The sequence below is a fragment of the Eptatretus burgeri genome, chromosome 9, assembly GCF_056783735.1.
Source record: "Eptatretus burgeri isolate ZD-2024b chromosome 9, Ebu_testis_v1, whole genome shotgun sequence".
NCBI classification, from domain to species: Eukaryota; Metazoa; Chordata; class Myxini; order Myxiniformes; family Myxinidae; genus Eptatretus; species Eptatretus burgeri.
The window spans coordinates 98,890,851-98,910,624 of NC_140969.1; the positions used below are offsets into that span (position 1 = coordinate 98,890,851).

A 19,774-nucleotide genomic window follows, 5' to 3' on the forward strand; every position below is an offset into this window, starting at 1 on the left:
TATTCAACTGAAACTTGGTACATGGCCTTATTATGATAATTTACAGAACAAGCTTGAGTTTCAGGTGTTTTGTCAATTTTTTGGAGTTGTGCCTTTTTAGACTTGTAACATATCATATTGTCATGTCCAGGGGGTTAAATTAATTACCCCGACCCAATTGTCATGGACAGGATGGTTAACACAAGCCTGAAAGGATAGCCAGACAGTTTTCCATTGGAGGCGAACACGTGATCCTTCGAGATTAATGGCGCATTGGGATGGAGTTCGGCAAGGATGCGTCTCAGACGGGGGCACACCGCTTTATGCTCAAACCCACGACAAGTAGACGACACAAGAAACTTAAATGAATACGGGTGTTTAATGACAATAAATCAAATATTTACGATGGTAATAATTCAAAACGGGATAAGAATGAAGCGTGGGGGAACCTACGTTCCCATTTGAGGTGCCTCCACACACTTTAATACAGACAAGGGGACAGAATAAATAAAAGAAAAATTCTCCCTTTCTCCCGGCACTTAGCTGCGTGCCCAGAGATGAGTTTCTGGAGCTTGAGGTTCGCCAAACTGCGTGGGAAAATGCGCCCAAAAATGGCGCCAAGCCACTCTCTCGGCAGGAAACGTACAGGAGGCAATTTGTGCGGTGATGCTCAACACCGGGGCCACCATGCAGCTTCTTTCATTGATTGCACTTGCTGATGCCGCTCCTCTGCAGACTGGTGCAGTCTTTTTCCCCGATGGCGCAGTACGAGGCTCCAAGACGTCTCACATGACCCAGCCTCACGTTCAATGGCCAGCATCTTGCTTCATCACACAGGCAAATATGCCTTAGCACCAACACGAGAATCGTGTAGCTTTCTTCACCATGTCGAGGGGAAGCCAGAAAATGAGACCTCCATCTCCAAGCGCATACCTCACAGAACCTCTCTTCCCTCTTCCCTTGTGTCCTGACTCTGATCATAACTCTCCCCTCCTCTCTGACGTCACACCCATTAATCATCCACTTCAGTGGTGTGGTTTGCTAGTTCTCATTCCTGGAGGTGGGGTTTCTTGCCTGCTTGGAACATTCAGCTTGGTGGTGGTTGTTTTAAAGACATTATCCCTTTTTATCGCCGGTCTTGGAAATGCAAAGACATAGGAAAAGGTTACAGGGGACACTCACATACTTGGAGAAATTTGCCTTAATCCCTACCTAATTAACACAGCACCACCCCCTGTGTGGTGAAACGTAACACTTCAGCTCACAGTTTCCCTACTTAATTTACGTCAAGATGTCTCCTACACATCCATGAAGCAAGCTACTCTATACAATCCTACCTTTTTTTATGAAATTCCTCCTTCTACCCCACAAACATACAATATTATGCATGGGTCGGTCTTCAGCTGCCCTGACAACCCCATTGCTTTACATCCATTGGCTGGACAGCTGGCCTGACTCCACCCCAATAAAATCATGTTTTGCCATTGCATGATGCAGCACAGATTGGCAGGCCTCAGGCCTTAGGCCGAGGTGTTAGACCATGACCCAGTGCAATTGGAATGATCCCAAGTATATAACCACAATGTATTATATATGCGCCTAAGCCGTATGCATGTTTTTACTCCATGTATTACATTGGGTTATTTTCGTATGAAATGGCTAAAGCCGAGAAACAACCGAAACATGTTGGGTTAAAGAGGTTCTTCTTCTTAATTTTGGTTCCGGTATCGGCTCGTGTGTGCATTAAAAGCAAACAATTTTTTATCTCCTGAACATGGGACCGGTCGGGAACATGTATTGCAAAGCAAATCTCGCTCTTGTTTGATTCTAGTTCTCTCTACCACTGTTATACATTGTGGGATTTCGTCGGAAAAATAAGTTGTCAAATTATGTCAAAAATCTGATTTTTTTTTCTGTTTTCGTGTCCACCTCCTCTCTTTCACCCTATTTATGTCATTAGTTTCAGCAAATGATATTTTACATTAATTGGGATCTTGGGTTACCTTGCAGAAATTGTGCGAGTACTACTCGACTGCGGGGCTTGCGTAAATGATCCCGGTGGTCCACTGTGTGAGGGTGTTACCCCTCTGCATGATGCCATCTCAGCTGGAAACCACGATGTGGCTGAACTTCTGCTGCAAAAGGGTGCAGATCCGCTTCTTCAGAATGCAAAGGTTGTCCACAGAGCAATATATATATTTGATTACTACTTAATATTTTCACCATGCATCATATTTTATTTTTTTTGTAATCCTATACTGTATCTTTATTCGTTCCTTTGCCCATTTGCTTCATATGTTTGCACACATGTGGTTCCCTTGCTTCTTGCCTGCTTGGAACACTCAGCTTGGTGGTGGTTGTCTTTCTGATATGATCCCTTTTTATTTCCAGTCTTGGAAATGCAAAGACATAGGAAAAGGTTACAGGGGGCACTCACATACTTGGAGAAATTTGCCTTAATCCCTACCTAATTCACACAGCACCACCCCCCCCTCCCCCGTGTGGTGAAACGTAACACTTCAGCTCACAGTTTCCCTACTTAATTTACATCGAGATGTCTCCTACACATCCATGAACCAAGCTATGCTATACAATCCTACCTTTTTATGAAATTCCTCCATCTACCCCACAAACATGGAGGAGGGGGAGGAAGGGGAGGAGGGGGAGGGAGAGGGAGGGGGAAGAGAGGAGGGGGGAGGGAGAGGCAGGGGGAAGAGAGGAGGGGGAGGGGGGAGGGTGTCGTTTTCATGATCACTCAACATTGACTGTGGTACAGTTGTCACAGTCAATCAAGCCATCATATTCAACATAGATATAAAGTTCGGACAAATTATTTTTGTTGACCTGATGAAGGTGGCCTCCATTGCACGAAGTTGAGCTAAACTACATCCTGCACTCAGTATTTTATACCAGTCAATATGATATTACTCTTCACACTGAGGATTATTCAGGAAATGGAAACCAATTGCAGAGGCACAGGGAATGGTTGTCGTACTATGTACATTCTTACAAACCCGAGTTGGTTGTCTCTGTTCAGTTGACTGACCCCGACTGATCCCCAAAGGGACGTGTTGTTCAATGCGATCCTTCAATCTCAAGGATGTGTGACCCACGTACCTAGCGTCACACTGGCACTGAAATTTGTAAATAATCTTACTTGTATGAGAGGTGGACAGAACGTCTTTTTGGACTGACGGAGGCAACCGGCTTTTTATCCTGAAGAGTGCAAGTCAAAAAGCTTTGATAATGTCTTTTTATTGAAATGCATGCATAGCACTATCTCAAAAATGTTGGGTGTATGACAAGGACAAATTGATTCGATTTTGGGAAAGATTCAAATCTAGATCCGGATACGAGAATTATTAAATTTTTTAGTGATTTTTCACCATCGAGAGATGAGGCCAAAACGATATATGGCATGATATTTCAAAAATGTATTGGGCCCGATATGTTCTCATGGATCATGAATTGCGTGGCGGAGGTATGCGCTCTACTGAATGCCCTTCTAGTTCTTACTGTGTTAAAATTTGTTCTTGTCCACATAAAGCATGGAAATTTTTCTTCCACTCACAATTCAATTTAATTCCAATTCAATTCACTGGGCAGCTCAGGAAAAATGGTGACGGAGAAGCCTAAGCACGTGATTGGAATGACGTCACTTCGATGTAAAGTGTGCTGTATTTCTGCATTTGCGCTGTTCAGATGTACTGTACTTCCAAAATCTTCATCATGAGTAATAAGTGTGCTGGTGGTGATATGAGTCAGCCTGTGGCTAAGAAAGTGGGTAAAACTGTAAATCTGAAGGCGAAATTGGATATTATACACAGAATGGCAAGTGGTGATCGTGCTATTGATGTTGGTCAGCACTTAGGTTTGCTTCCAACAACTGCACATACAATTTGTGAAAGTGCTAAATGTGCTAGATGCCATTAACATCCAAGTTGATAACGAAACAAAGGAGCTCTTCGATGGAACGTATACTGGCCATGTGGATTGATGACTTCAGTAGAATGAGGATGCCTGCGAGTCAAGCCATCATACAGCAAAAAGATAAGTCTGTATGATGACTTTAAAAAGGAGAGCGAGAGTTCCATTTCCACTGCCACGGCTAAAGAGACCGCAAGCCGTGGCTGGTTTGATTGGTTTAGGAAGCGTCACAATCTCCACAGCCTCAAGCTGACAGGAGAAACTGCGAGCGCTGATGAAAAATTGGTGGAAGATTGTGTCAAATTTTTGGAGATCACTAATGAGGAAGGTGGATACAGTCCGAAACAGATTTTTCATGTGGATGAGACTGGTCTTCACTGGAAAAGGATGCCATCCAGGACATTTATCTCCCAGAAGGAGAAAACAGCCTCAGGATTCAAGCCCTCAAAATACTGTGTGATCCTTCTGCTTGGTGGCAATCCAGAAGTTGATTGTAAGCTGAAGCCGTTGCTCATTTATCATAGTGAGAACTCAAGGGCGATGAAGGGTTACGTAAAGTCTAGACTCCCCGCCACTTGAAAAGTAACAGAAAGGCTTGGATGATGAGACAAATCTTCAAAGAGTGGTTTGTTGACTATTTAGTGCTTCCATTGAGGGAATACTGCAATTGGTAAAACATGGACTTTAAAACTCTCCTTATTTTGGTCAATGCAACAGCCCATAGATTAGAATTTCAGACCCTCTGCTCCAACATCAGGGTTATTTTCTTGCCACCAAACACCACGTGATTGCTCCAGCCAATGAACCAAGGGGTGATCGTTGCATTCAAAGCATATTACCTGAGTAGGACATTTGCTAAGATGATTGAGGATGCAGCAGGTGAGGGAAAGCCAACCCTCAAGGAATTTTGGAAGAACTTCATCATTATGCAAGGCGTTGTGGGATGAGGCAAACGAGTATGAATGCCGCATTACGCAAAGCCTGGCCAGATGTTGTTCATGACTTTTGTAGATTTGATGTCGTTCCTTGTCTACAGCAGGACATTGTCAGACTTGCACATGATGTGGGCTTTGAGGAGATAGATGAGGACAACATGGAGTTAGGATCTCACAATGAGAAACTAACAAATGAAGATTTAATGAATCTTGATGAGCATCGGGATTCAGAGGAAAACACCGATGAGGCCAATGACTGAGAGCAGCAGGCAATCAGAACTCTGACAACAAACAATCTCTCTCGGCTTTTGGACCTCATTGAGAATGGTGATCCATAAAGGGACCGATCTGCATAAGTAACCAGAACACTGCAAGATTCGATCTCTTGCCTCAAATAAATGTACAAGTCAAAAATGCAGGCCAAGAAGCAAATATCCCTTGATATTTCCCTTGAAAATGCCACAACTCCAGCAGATTTTGAAGTACCAGGCTTCTGAATTGCTGTTATTTTCAGCAGCTGAACTAGCATCTTCACCACTTCTCACATTTTTGGATGTTGAGAATGACATACGTGACAAACTTTAACCTCCTGCCTTCCATCCTTCTTCGTCTGATCATAACTCTGTCTATCGTTCCATCTGCACTCTCTCCCCCTCCTTTCTCTCCCACCACCACCACAGTGTATTTTACAGCACGGTACTGCACTTTAATAAAATTATTTCATTTCAATTTTTTTACTGTCAAAATATGTGTTAGGATGTGTTTAAACTTTTTCTGTTTAAGCCAAAAAGGTAATATCATATGTCAAAATTAGGCCACCACCCCCCCCCCCTCTCCTCCAGCCCACCACACAGCATTATTTCTTGACTGTATTTCTTATGGAAAAAAAAAGATTCGATTTCAGGGGCTTCGATACAAGTCACACTTTTCAAGAATACATCTTGGACGTAAATCGAGGTATACCTGTAAATGGAGAACATAGATAAATGTTTATCTATCTATAATTCCAGTAATCTCTGTGTGTGTGTCTGTCTGTCTGTGACCGCCGTTTCTCGACGACCGCCGGTCCGATCTGATTGAAACTTGCCAGGAATATTGCCGGGGCCCCGCAGATGTGCCTTTTCGAGGTTTGATGTCATTCGGACGAGCGGTTCCCAAGTTATGGCCATTTTACTGCTTTTTTCAGTGTTGAAAAGGTGTATATATGGCAGCTGAAGGTGTCGTTCCACCTTCTCACCTTATCATGCCAATTTTTTCCCAAATTATTAATAACCGGACGATCATCGGTCCGATCGGATTGAAACTTGCCAGGAATATTGCCGGGGACCCGCGGATGTGCCTTTTCGAGGTTTGATATCAATCGGACGAGCGGTTCCCAAGTTACGGCCATTTATCTGTCGACCAATGACAAGACACGGTGCTACGACGTCACAATTAATGTTTGTTTATTTATTTATTTATTTTTATTATTTGCACGATTGACGGTCCGATCTGATTGAAACTTGCCAGGAATATTGCTGGGGACCGCGAATGTGCCTTTTCGAGGTTTGATATTAATCGGACGAGCAGTTCCCAAGTTACGGCCATTTATCTGTCGACCAATATCTGCGAGAGAGAGGGACGGGAGAGGGGGGGATATGAGTGGGGGCGAGACTAGGGGGTATAGAGGGGGCAGGAGAGGAGGAGGGACAGAGGAGGGGGAGAGAGGAGGGGCGAGAGGGGGTGGCGAGAGGGGGGTGGCAAGAGAGGGGCGAGAGAGAGAGGGGAAGAGAAAAGGGAGAGAGGAGGGGGAATAGAGAAGGGCGAGAGAGGGGGTGAGAGGGGGACAAGAGAAGGGAGAGAGGAGGGGGAGAGAGAAGGGCAAGAGGGGGGCAAGTGAGGGGAGGGAGAGAGGGAGGTGACAGGGGGGCAAGAAAAGGGAGAGAGGAGGGGGAGAGAGGAGGGGGAGAGAGGAGGGGGGGGGAGAGAAGGGGAACAGAGGAGGGGGGGAGAGGGGCGTCAATTCTTCTTCGTTTGATATGACGTCACAATTGATGCTGGGCCCTGATACTGCAGGCACGAAGCTGCATATACTGGCACGCACTTACGGGCACGCCCCTACGGGCCCGCACTATTTTTAAGAAATGACTGCACTTAATGCATTCTCTACTCAGCAAAAATAGTGGTGTGTAATGCTTGTCGACACTTGAGAGGTCAGAGTGACGATTAGAGAGATTACCAAGACAGTGAGGCAGAGCTTTCTGCCTCTTTATCTGATATTTGGCTGGTTTCATGCATGGCTGGCAAGGTTCCTTTTCTTGTTGAAGGAGTTGATGGCGTTTCTTGATGTTTGAAGAAGGGAAGAAGACTGGTCTGAACAGTCTTCTCCTTCTCCGCCTCCTTCTCCTCCTTCTCCGCCTCCTTCTCCTCCTTCTCCGCCTACTTCTCCTTCTTCTCCGCCTCCTTCTTCTCCGCCTCCTTCTCCTCCACCTCTTTCTTCTCCTCCTCACAACAGACCACGTGCAACTGGAACCAGTGTGAGAGAGATAGAGATAGACAGATAGATATCCTGGATTAGAGCATAGAATTCTGAATCAGGATCATGGAAGAAATGCCATTGAAAAACAAAATCATGACATGATACCAAAGCCCACAAAAATAGTCATTGCACCTTTATGCCCGTGTCAATATGCAACATAAACATCAACAGTCAACGCAAGCTGATTCTGTTGTCTAGTCCTCGAGCCACAAAATCAAAAGTTTTTTTTTTTCCATCTCGGCAATCACGACACTCCTTTTATTGCTAATTACCTTCAACTTCATCGGCGCAGATCCCTTCACGTGTTTGAGAAGTCTCACCTTGTGCTCAGTTATCTTTCCCAATCGTAGACCAGTTTAGTGAAAGGATAGCGAACGTCCAATTTCTGAAGGAGTTTCCTCTCTCAAGAACCGTTTTCTAATGTCCAATTTAATTTCCAAATTAAGGGTCTTACGTTTCTTTGATGCACGAGCATCACTTGTTTGCATTAACAGTGTCTCGCTTCTCTGACATCCTGAAGGTCATGAAAACTTGAGCAGAGAGGTTACGGCACAGTTTATTTTTTGGAAGAAAGTTAAAAACATTTTTTTCGCCCCCATGAAAAAGCGTTAACATGAAAATTATGAAGCGTAAATCGAAAAGCATCCATACTTTGTCAATCGCGTTAAGTTGAAAAAAACGTAGATTGAGGGCTTCCTGTACTTCTCGTTCCGATATGATGTACCTTATTGGTTTGTACTGTATGTTTACGCAACCACATGGTGCTGCATTTTTGCCTCTATTTGGTCCGTGCATCACCCGGTTTGCTGTTAAAACTTTCTCCTTAACATTGCAGTTGAAAAGAGTGGCTACAGCTGTCTTCTTTGAGAAAAGCTGTACTTTATGCAAGTCTTTTGCCCCCTTTCAGCTGGCATAATTTATATAAGGGACATATACAAATAAGGTATGTCAGATGGTGGAGAATGTAAATGAAATTGGGCAACAGAAGGGATTATTGATAAAAAGGCAGTTTAGTAGGGGAGATTGAAGTCTGCAAAGTGGGAGGGAGAAGGGGTGGGTGGAGGTGGCTGATAGAAGGGTGTGCAAGTAACATCTGAGTAATAAAAATTGCCCCATCCTTGAGTATGTTATATGTAGATGCCCTTGAATTGATACCATTCATGAGAGAGTTTTATTTGAATCATCTTCATTCAAAGTATGTCTGTTATGGATCGAGAGGAAAAGCTTTAGACATTGCAAGTTTCCCGAGGTTTAATTTTGTTGAATCTGATGTAATGATTATGTTTGCTGATCAGGACTGAAAATGGAGTCCTGTTGTAGAAACGTTTTGATCTTCACCACCTGCAAATCCCATGCTACCCGTTCTTTGGAAGGCATCTTGGTAGTGTCTCCTCAGTGACATTTTGGTTGTATCGCTGTTAGGGGGAGACATCACTGACTGTTTTGAAAAAATGGTGTCACGAGTATGGAACACATCTAGATGATGAGACGCGCATCTCGTCCAATAATCTTGCCCACAAACTGCGCAATGCCATGATTGAAGGTGTGGTTTAAATTTTTTTTTATTTTGTTGTTTAATTATACGTGATGTGTTGTGTTGAAGCTCATTAATTGCATTTTGCCTTTCATTTTTAGGAACGCTACCAGCTTTTGCTATTGAATGCTTTGTACACCGTTACTAAAAGTGATTGATAGTACACCCAAGGTTAAAATGAACCTTCCAAATTGGCAAATGCGTGCAATTTTGTTTTCTTTGAAGGAATGGCATGATGTTGTCCCTGATTATACTGTACAAGTGTAAGTGATGACAGCAGCTGATTATAAAATGAATGAATAATCCTTCATCTTTCCTTCCTGTCCCATTAGTTTTTGTCATGCAGGGTATAAAATATATGACCATAAGTTTAAAATATTGCCTTGCCTCATGAATGTTTTGACCAAAGTATGAGGATACTTTCTATTCCTCTGTGGCTGAAGTTGACCCCATGATCAAAAGAGACGTAACAGCTGAAGCGGACAACATATTTGAGACAAGAGGAGTGCCGTCTTCCCATTCTCGACCGGCCTGTCGCAATACATCCCGAGGCCGACCAACAGACCACATTCGTGCTCGGGTGAAACAAGCCAACCACAGCTTGCCTGGTATTCGGCCACTGCCTACATCTCGCAGTCCGGCTTTATCAGTTTCGTATCACCATTTTGGCAAACGGTAACTTGGGTTTTGCTGGTGAGGGATAATGGGGTGGGGATGATTGTTGGGGGGTTCATCTTGAAAGAAATTAATCTGGTGTATCCACTTTATAAGTTTTTATTGCTCATCATTCATTTTGGTGAAGAAAGAGAAGAGGAAAAATAAACTTTAAAATAAGAAAAAAAAATTTGCAATGATCTTGTTAAAATTTGTCTTAAATACTTTTTGTTTCAAATGCTATGTACTGTATAATATAGTTATCATTGTCTACACCTCTTGTGGTGCTGTTTTTTCTTGCTTTCCCATTTTTCCCCCTACTTTATCAAATAATTTGTTTCAGCTTTTAACAGGAGAGGACTTTGTTTTTGTCTCCTACTTAGATCACTTGAAAGGAATGGTAAAACACAGCGCAGAAGGTCAACGCAAGCAGAGTCGGAATGCAGACGTTCTGAACACCATCCGTACCTTCTCGATGGCCCTCAACAAACATTCCGGCCATCCTCTGGTGACGTTGAAGTAACGAATGCTTCCTCGTTTCATTCTCATGCCCAGAACTCCCTCAACAATGATCAAGAGGTCCCCACCATCTCCGAAACAACTCAACCTGCTCTCATCCTGGTGGAAGACTATGTTGTGGATGACTGGCTTGTGGACGACATTGGCGATATGGCACGGGCTGCAAAGAGGGCACGCACGGATTCGACCAGTCCTCCACCCCCAACAAGGACTCGCTCTCACCGTACCATTCAGCAAAGGCTTCCTGTCGCGCGCAAGATTGTCGGTCGGACCCACACCTGGGTACTTATGCCAGTCATACATTCCCATCCTTTGAGTATGCGTGTCTGCCAATCTTTCATTATTGTACAGCCATGTGTTGCAGCAGTCACCATTTAACATTTTGTTTGTAAATGATTCTTATTTTGCTGTTCGCATCTTGCACCTTTCACCATACCCAGCAGGACGAATCCATTTCTTTGCCGATCCCTCTTGAGGATTCCTCCCCATCATCTCAGCACCCAACTGCTGCTTCAGCTTGTGCTGCTCCCTCAGCTCCACCCATGAGGATCAGAGTCAAAGTTCAGGAAAATGTTTTCCTCATACCAGTGCGTTCCAGGTATGTTAAGCTGGAGATACATGCCCATTACATTATTTTTTACTGGAATATTGCAACAACGTCGAGATTATTCTGCTGCTCTTTCTTTGTGCAGTGAACAGGAAGAGGCCACAGTGGAATGGTTATGTAGTCAAGCAGCTGAGAGATATTACAGAGCCACAGGCCTCCTGCCTGATATTCGGCTGGCACAAGATGGAGCTCAGCTTGCTCCACACGATCGTATCGCTGATGTTCTTCAATCTAATGAGGAGGTGCTCGTTTGTATCATATATTTTGCCTTACGTCCACCAGCATGAGGTTTGTGTTGGTTTGTGCCAGTTCCTGTAATGTGTCCACACAATGTACATGCTTATATGAATTTTTTTTTTAAATTCAGCCTAAAAAGGCTGATCCTACTATATTAAGTAAGATAATTATCTGTACGTGTGTATGTATGTACATCTAAAAATCATGGAAAAATAACCGGCTGCCCCAATCTCCTCCAAATTTTGCAAACATGTTGATAGTATCTTGGGTAATCCCCGCTCCCCCCTCCCTCCCCCCAACTCCCCCTCCTCAGAAGATGCCTTGCCAATGCTCCCAAAGGGAGCAGGTGTTTCTCGTACCTTTAAGTGTGCCATCTGTTTTGACTTTCCCATGTCATTCGTGTTGTGATGTAAGGCAAAGGGCATGATGCGAGTCCTCCCTCAGTGACCACGACATGCTGGAAAGGTTCTTGTTTTTCCATGATGTGTTGTTACAAGAGGGCACAATTTCTCACAATTCAGCATTACATAATCTAAGCAAATAGGCGAGCATTTGTGTAATTTGCCCTCCATGCAGACAACCTGAGTGTTTGGTTGTTAAAATTGAGTCATGTATTTGCTTCGTACAGGTTCTGGCTGAAGTGATGAATTGGGACCTTCCACCTTTGCCACAACGCTACTCTAAGGCATGCCAGTGCCTGGCAGTGGGTGTGTGATATACCTCTGTTCCTATTCTGTTTTTGATGGCTTCAGTATTGTCCAAATTGATTATGCTGATTGCTATCAATTGTTTTATTTTTCATTATCGTTTCCATAGCTGAACATCCTTTCATCCTGAGAGTCTTCAATTCTCTACAATCTACTCCTTCTGGCATAGCCCCAGGCCTGGCATACTTGTCTGCTCAGCTCAATGGCCTTGGCTTGCCAGGCCCAGCACTTGTGCCAGCAATACGCTCCCTCAAGCTGCAAGCTGGTTTGCGGGAAGTGTTGCTCAGTGGTAATCGGCTTGGTGATGGACAAGCCAGTGAGCTGGGTTCATTGCTTGCTGCAGTGCCAGGCCTGGTGCGTCTCGATGTGGCAGGGAATGGCTTGACATCCATTGGACTAGTAGCCATCTTTGAGGGAGTGTCTACAGAAAGAATGCAGGTTTGTGATGACTATGGTACAATTTATGTACATGATGTCAATGGTGTGTCATTGTCAGTGTGCTTCTTTGGTTGAATTTATTTAATATTCCTGGCTGCCAACCTCTTGACTGGTGCTCAGCAGGGCAGAGACAATGTGCGCGTGTGGCTGGCAGGTCGTGCAGCAAGCGCTGTGATGGGACTCGATTTTTGCCCTGCTGCCTCATCAAGTTAGGGGGTTCGTTTCAAATTTAAATGTCCTTTCTGGGATTGAGGCAGAAGAAGTGGCAACTATAGCTTTAATGTAGTGGTTCCTGCTGTTCAAGAATTGCAAAAACGGAATTGTTGGAAAGTTAGTAATCGAGTTTCTTGGTTGGGAAGCTACAAATTTATTTAGAACAAAAATTCTTGTCCGTTTAATCATCAAGGTTCCTGTTTTTAAAAGCCCTCTTTCTGGGATTGAGGAAGAGACGTGGGAATGGGCACCTCATAAAGCATTTCCAACGGTAACATTTATTATTCTACAAGAGCAGGAACCATTTATAAGGACACGGGAGCACACAAAATTATATATTGTAATATTTCTTTAAGCAATGGAAGAATATTAAAAAGTACTCCAAAGGAACACAAACAACAAAAACTACAGTCAAGACAACAATTACATGTTATAAAAAAATCCTTCATTTTACGTCCTGATTGACACTCGCAGATAGACATGCAATACGTTTGTGAAGTACAACATGCTGTCTTTTAATTAAACTCATCAGTGAAGTCATTTGTCAGCACAGCTGGTCAATATATTAAAGTAGCTGGATTTCTTCATCTGTCACGCTCTTTTTGCTCGGACATCATTAAGGCTTTACATCTAGCGCTAGGTTGAGCCTCTCCAGACGTGCACGTCATCCCAGCGACCAGCACTCGATCTGTCCCATCGCTTCAATAATGGCAGTTGAACACCATAACCTATATAAGCGATGGATTGCATGTCAGATGTTAGGCGTCGGGATAACAGATTTCATAAGATGGCAGTGTAATAAAACAGCAATACTTCTGGGACGTCATTATGGCGCTCGGCTCGGCCTTTTACGGCGTGTATTATTCATGACTCGAGAGTTGCATTTTGTAACTTGAAAAAAACAAAAGAAACTGCGTAACGTCTGATCCTTGGGAATATTAAGTGGATTCACAATATTGTTTTTTGGTGAATAAGTGTGTATTACTAAAATTAATATTGGGTTGATAGTGGTAAAAATTGTTCCTGGAAAAAATTTCTTTTTGCAAATATTGACTTGATAAACTGTATTACTGTGCAGTAAGTAACATGTGTAAGTTTTGTTGTACAACTATTGTCAGCGAAGCAATCAGTTCAATGCTAGTATATATGAAAGGAGCCATATCTGCGCGTGTGTAACCATTTTTATCGCCGAAGAAGAAAAATTTTGAACGTTACTTCGTCCGATATTGAACCGCATCTGCTAACTTACGAGTTGGTGACTAACCACTCGGCCAGAACAACTTTTTTACACTCGCCGGAGGAGAGGGTATTGCATTTGGGTCAGTTTGTTTGTCTGTCTCTCTGTTCGTTTGGCCGCACAGAACTTTAGTGTTTTTCTCCACAACCGCTTGTCAGGTTGAGACAAAATTTTCATCATGTAGAATGTTTAATTGATAATTATGATGTCTTGGGTCATGTGGTGTGGCAGCCATGTTGGAAAAACGGAAAAACTTTGGACCTCTGTATCTCTGAAACCACACCAAGGAAAAAATTGAAACTTGGCACATTGCAAATACTCATGAGGAATAAGTGATTTTTTTAATGACGTCATAGGCACCTTCATTATGATGTCATGATCGCATATGTAGAACGCTACATCTGATAAATATGAAAATTTTTGAGGGTCATCAAGGGATAAAATGGCCCACAGATGGTCCACGTCATAGGCGCCTTCAAGCAAATCTTTGCTCGTTGCTTGTTTGGGTTCCTTCTGATGACTCCAATGCAGTACTGTACCTATTTGGTCTTACATTTAATTTGAATTGAATTTATTTTAATCCCATTCTGAATTAAATTGAATAATAAGCGTCATGGGTCAGGGTCAGGTTTTGGAGGATTTGGATGGGGGACAATAAGAGGTGGTGGTGAGCAGTCGTTTTGAAGGCCTGGAGGGAAGAATGGGATTAAACAGTGAGGGATTTATTCCAAAGGCGGAAAAAAGAGGAATGAGAGAGTGAAGGTGAGCAGTGATTCGTGATTTTGTTATTTTCAGCAGAAGGGGGTTATTGGCGGACCTTGAGCACCCTGCAGAAATATGGTGGGGACAAATAGCAGACGGAGCAGGAGGGGCGAGACCTGAGAGGAGACGGCAGAAGACATAAAGACCACCGACCTGCCTGCGGTGAGAGTGAGAGGCCCAAAGACTCAGCCTCATCGCTGGAGATGCCAATGATCCGAAATGCCTTGGTTTCCACTGTGTGAAGCCGAGAAAGGCGAGAGGTAGGAGCACCAGCCCAGAGGGGAGAGCAGTACTCCATCAGGCTGCGGACGAAAGCTTTGTATGTGGTCAGGAGCTCAGGTGGAGGATGTGGGGGGGGGGGGTTCCAAACGGTCCTTTCGGAGAGACTTAGTGAGATTTGTCAGGATTGAAAGACATGTTCCACGTGTTGGACCAGTTTGTGATTTTACCCAGATCTGCAGCGAAAAAGCTGCTGCTTGTCCGTCTGAGAGATGACAGATGGTAAGGCAGAGGGTGGAGTCATCAGCAAAGAGATAAAGAGGATTTTCCAGAGAGTCGGAGAGATCATTGATGAAAACCAGAAAAAGAACAGGGCCCAGAACATTGCCTTGAGGAACTCCAGCCTGGACAGGAAGAGGGGATGAAAGAACTCCATTTTGGGCCACACGTTGACTGCGACAGGAGAGGAAGTCTGCGAGCAATGAGTGGAGATGGCCTTGGATATCATAGGAAGAGAGTTTGGTGAGCAGGGCAGGGTGCCATACCATATCAAAAGCACCCGATATATCTTGGGAGATGGCTCTAATTTCATGTCCGGCATTGAGGACCTCCATCCATTGTTGGGAGAGCAAAAGCAGCATATCCAGGGTAGAGTGACCTGGTCAAAAACCAAATTGATGATCGTAAATCAAGCGATTGAAGAAGAGGAAGGATTTAATGTCTGAAGTGATGATGGATTTCATAACCTTGCTGATGATTGGGAGAAGGCTGATTGGTCTGTAGTTGCAGGGGTCTGTTTTTGCACCTTTTTTATGCAGTGCAGTAATGTTTGCTGATTTCCAAGCAAATGCCAGATGACCTTGAGCAAATGAGATGGCAGTTGCAGAATTTGACAGCAAGCTCTCCACTTTGTCAGAAAAAAGGACACAGAGTCCAGGGACAGTTGGGTGCGACTGGGTAAGGTGGGTACAGAAAGCGATGCATTTCGAACACAAGATTTCAATGCAAACCCTGAATTTCGGTATTCAGCCTTTTAAAGTGCGATATCAGCAGTGCGGCCATTTGAGGTAAGGGAGGGATGGAGGGGGAACATACACCAGAATCAGATTTGATTAGACACCACCAGGATTTGGAGGAGGGAGAGAGGTTTGAGAGTTCAGACTTGAGGTGAGAAAGGTGTTATTTTCTGGCTCTCCTGAGGGTAGATACACACTTGTTCTGAGCTTTATGGAAGGAACTGAGATTACCCTCAGTTTGGTTTGCTTTCCATCAGGAAAAGGCAAGTTGTTTCAGGACAACTGCCTCGCCACAAGCTTCAGTGAAACATGGGTGGGAGGAAGGGTAGGACAACTGAAGACGAGAGGGGATAAATCTGTGCATGAGGGAGAGCAAGTTTCTATGAAAGAATTCCCAGGATGAGTTGATGTTGGAGAAAGTTGCGATGGGAGACCAGTCTAGAGTTTGATGGCTGCTTGGAGACCCTGCCAGTCAGCCTGAGTGAAATGCTGGACTTGACGGCGTTGAGGTGGATCTCTGATAACAGCCAGAGAGATATCCACTTTGACAAGGATGTGGTTAGAAGAACCGATTGGAGTGGAGGTAGAACAGCAGATATTTTCAGTGAAATTTATCAAAATCAGATCCAGAAGAGATGGAGTACCGTTGGTTGAGATCCGGGTCGGGAAGTTGACCGATTGAGTCAGTCCCAATGAGTCGCAGAAAGCTTTTGCTGAAGTGCTATGACAGGTGAGTGAGGTACCCACACCTAGCCAACTGGCATGATCTGGACGCAGATCTGGCAGGACCTCGTCTGGACGGAAGCAATTGATTTGGTCTCAAAATACCACTTTACAATGTTTACTCTATGCTCCGTAGAAAACGTCATTTTTTTCCCGTAGAATACTTTGGTTATGCTTGAACGACCTCTCCAAAGATCATTGATCACTCGAGCAAAACCAAAAAAAATCAGGAAATGACTGAAAGTACAAAGGTCATTTGAAGCAGTTAACGTTTTATTGACACACCCTATATTATTACGACTCGGCATAATAATGTTTCAAGAGCTGTGGGCAATTCAGCATGGTCAAGCCTTGCACCATTCAAACTCTGGAAATGGCCCTCCATTATGAACCATGTACAAGCTCCTCCATGAGTCTTTGACAACTATTCAAAAGAATGTCCTGTAAGTGATCGTATACTATTTTACTCTCACATGCCATACTTTGTTGCTGTTCTCTTATATATTTATTAACAAGTTTTTGTTGCTGTCTGAGCTTTGCAATAATGTTATCCTGCAGACTCTCGAGGAACTGAATTTGTCACTGAACCCATTGGGAGAGACCGCAGGTCCTGCCCTCGCTTCTTTGATGCAGCATTGCACAGCACTGCGCCAGCTTGGCCTACAGGCCTGTGGGCTGTCTGCAAATACTGTGCGGAGCTTTCAGGCTGCACTCCAGGGTATTTTTTTTCCACTATTTCATAAGCAATTGTCTTTCTCAACACCCTTCTTCCTCACTTATATCATGAGCATACCAATACAATTGAGTTTGTGCAGCCATTATCATGGTATTGATTATATAAAGAAAAACGTATAAGTAAACCTCAGTTCCATTAAAAAATCATTTACTCTCTGTAAGCTACCACAGATGGATACATCTTTTATATCTCAACAAGAAGCTGTATTTTCATGAAACTGTACGTTTGTTGCATAATGGTTATCTGTCTCAGTACAATCACTGAGCCAGACGAGTGCTTCACTCACGTTGGTCTGAGCAGCCGAAACTTAAGCATACACTCATTGAAATTTGCTTTGAAATGTTTCTTAAAGTACATTTTGCGAATTAAGCAATTAATGAAGTGTTGATAATTTGTTTTGTCTTCCCTTAAGGTGCCAAAAATCTATGTTTGTTAAACCTCTCACATAACCCACTTGGTGATGGTGGACTAAGTAGTCTGACCTCTGGCCTTCGCCATGACCAACTTTCTCATCTCAAGCTGGCAGGAATCACCAGCGGTACACGAATGGGCCAGAATGATCCCCTGGCTGTCAACCCTCTAGCAGTGCTCTGCAAGGTTCCTTGTATTTTATTTTTCTCATGTATGTATGTCAACTATTTCCTTATCTTTAAACACACCAATCTCCTCCCCATATTGGTTCAGGTATAATTCTCTTTTATAATACGAGTACGCCCACTCCCTACAGGAGTGACAGGAAGGGTTATGTTATTATCCTCTCTGGGGTATATAGATTACAGTAGATCGAGTCTCGGGTCCGTTCTTCTGTGGTGGACACGATAAGCAGAGAATGCCTCAAGGATGTTGGGATTCCTCCAGATTTCTTTCAGTTTTGTGTTAAACAGCAGTAATGACTGTTTATAAAGGTAATCATATGTGTTTCTGGTTTATAATATTTTTTATCCCCTGCCGCGTGGCGGAAGGGGGATATTGTTGTCACCCAGGTCGTCCGGCTGTCCGTCCGACTGTCCGTCCGTCCGCGTGTCAACATTTATAGCTGTGAGTGCGATAACTCATAAACTGTTCGCCATATCGATTTGAAATTTGGGTCACACATGAACCACCTGAAAAGGAAGAACCCTATTGATTTTGGGCATGGCCGGATCCAAGATGGCCGACTGGGGCAGCCATCTTGAAAATAATGTTCTTTGTAATAAATGGAAAACCGCTTAAGCGATTTCAATTATTTTTGGTTACTACGTTCCTCACCCCTGGGGAACTTTTTCAAGTGATGACCAAATGGTGTCTTGTTTCCAATTCACCTCCCTCATTATCTGGAATATGTATGACCTTTTTCATTCAATGGTGGGGGATTCCCCATCTCTGATGGTATATTTTACTTCTGGGAGGCCTCTTCTTCCTCGTTTTCAAGTCCCACAAAATGCCATGATAAGCTATTTATACACGTTAATATGACGTTTGTCCAAAATGGAAAAACCCCTGAGGGGAGAGGGGTTATTATTGGTTCACGGGCGCCAGCAGTGACCACTATTTTCGTTGTCTGTGTGTCTTTCTGTTTGTGACTCTCTCCAGAGCATAACTTCGTGACGTTTGATGTGATCTTGATGAAACTTGGACACAAGCAAGATATCATGGTCGAGTTGTGTCTTTTTGTATGAGGTGCATCCCACGCCCCTTGTGGGCCCTTTTTAATATATTTTTTTTTCTCGCAATTTCATTTCCTAGAAGCTGTGCGTAATGTCCATAAGTACAACATATAAAAAAATCCGATTTGATTTGGTCAATTTTGACGGAAGAGATAGGTTTTTACGGTAGGGCTTCCTCAAAAGCTTCCACTAACTCAATTGTATTGTTGTGGCATTGTTCAATCATGCCCACGAACCATCGTCGCCTCCGGCTCGTTAGTGTTAATATTGTTTTGTAATAACATTAATATCATGCTGTTATCACTTGTGTTATTATTTGTTTTGTTATTAGAAGCGGCCTTGGAAAAACACCACAATTGGCTATCTTAACACGGATATACACCTTAACACGGACTTCACCCAAAGCAGAATAACCCCTTGGGGAGGGGGTAAATTAAGTTGCTATAAACTCCATCGTGTGACCCTTAGTTGTTCTGTCAAGTTTTGTTGAGATTGGATAAGTAATGATAGAATGTATTACGGTAAAAAATACCCATCAGACAGACGACAGATGACAGACAGACACCTAATGGCAAATTTTAGTATTATTGCTACGATTGCTGGATTCAGATGAGTGTCATGATCCCAATCAGGACAAACCAATGATCGCCGGGTGGACCAGAGGTCAAATCCTCCACGCGTACAATCACCAATATAGTAACGGATCATCAAAAGAGATTATACGCCATCTGCCTGGAAAGCCAAATCGATCTATACTTCGAGCTTTCTGTATGCCAAAAACTGAACGAGAATCTGTCGCTTCAGCCAGATTGTCCGTCTGACAGGATGGGCCCAAGCGGCTGACCAGACGACCGGCAGCGGTTTCATAAAACCTCTTGTGGTGTAATGGTGCCAATTTTCCACTTGTTATGCATTTTAACCACACTGGGGTTGTCTACCAATGTCGAACCGAACACTGAGCCACACACAGAGGTGATGAAATTGGTTTTATTTAACAGGGGCAAGGAAGGTCGAGATAGAGTACGTATTTACAGACAGTATTCACAACCAGGCAATTATAATAACGAGCAGAGTACCCATCCTACAGGCGATCTTGTTCCAACCATTAAACATGTTCTTCTGACGCATACCTCATCGTGTGGCCTTCTCGATGCTTCTCGTCATGTC

At 43.6% G+C, this 19,774-nt stretch overlaps 1 protein-coding gene across 2 annotated transcripts in view; it reads left to right on the plus strand.

The window, feature by feature from the left end:
* TONSL (tonsoku like, DNA repair protein) overlaps nucleotides 1-19,774 on the plus strand; it is a 106,182-nt gene that overhangs the window by 57,860 nt on the left and 28,548 nt on the right. Inside the window, exons 15-24 of one of the 2 annotated variants that reach the window (XM_085896315.1) lie at nucleotides 1,990-2,153; nucleotides 8,782-8,902; nucleotides 9,337-9,568; nucleotides 9,931-10,348; nucleotides 10,510-10,664; nucleotides 10,759-10,915; nucleotides 11,539-11,617; nucleotides 11,727-12,055; nucleotides 16,784-16,943; nucleotides 17,374-17,558. In XM_085896315.1, coding sequence (XP_085752441.1) covers nucleotides 1,990-2,153; nucleotides 8,782-8,902; nucleotides 9,337-9,568; nucleotides 9,931-10,348; nucleotides 10,510-10,664; nucleotides 10,759-10,915; nucleotides 11,539-11,617; nucleotides 11,727-12,055; nucleotides 16,784-16,943; nucleotides 17,374-17,558 — 2,000 coding nt within the window. Of the gene's footprint in view, nucleotides 1-1,989; nucleotides 2,154-8,781; nucleotides 8,903-9,336; nucleotides 9,569-9,930; nucleotides 10,349-10,506; nucleotides 10,665-10,758; nucleotides 10,916-11,538; nucleotides 11,618-11,726; nucleotides 12,056-16,783; nucleotides 16,944-17,373; nucleotides 17,559-19,774 lie in introns of both variants that reach the window. The other variant, XM_085896314.1, reaches the window with a different exon arrangement.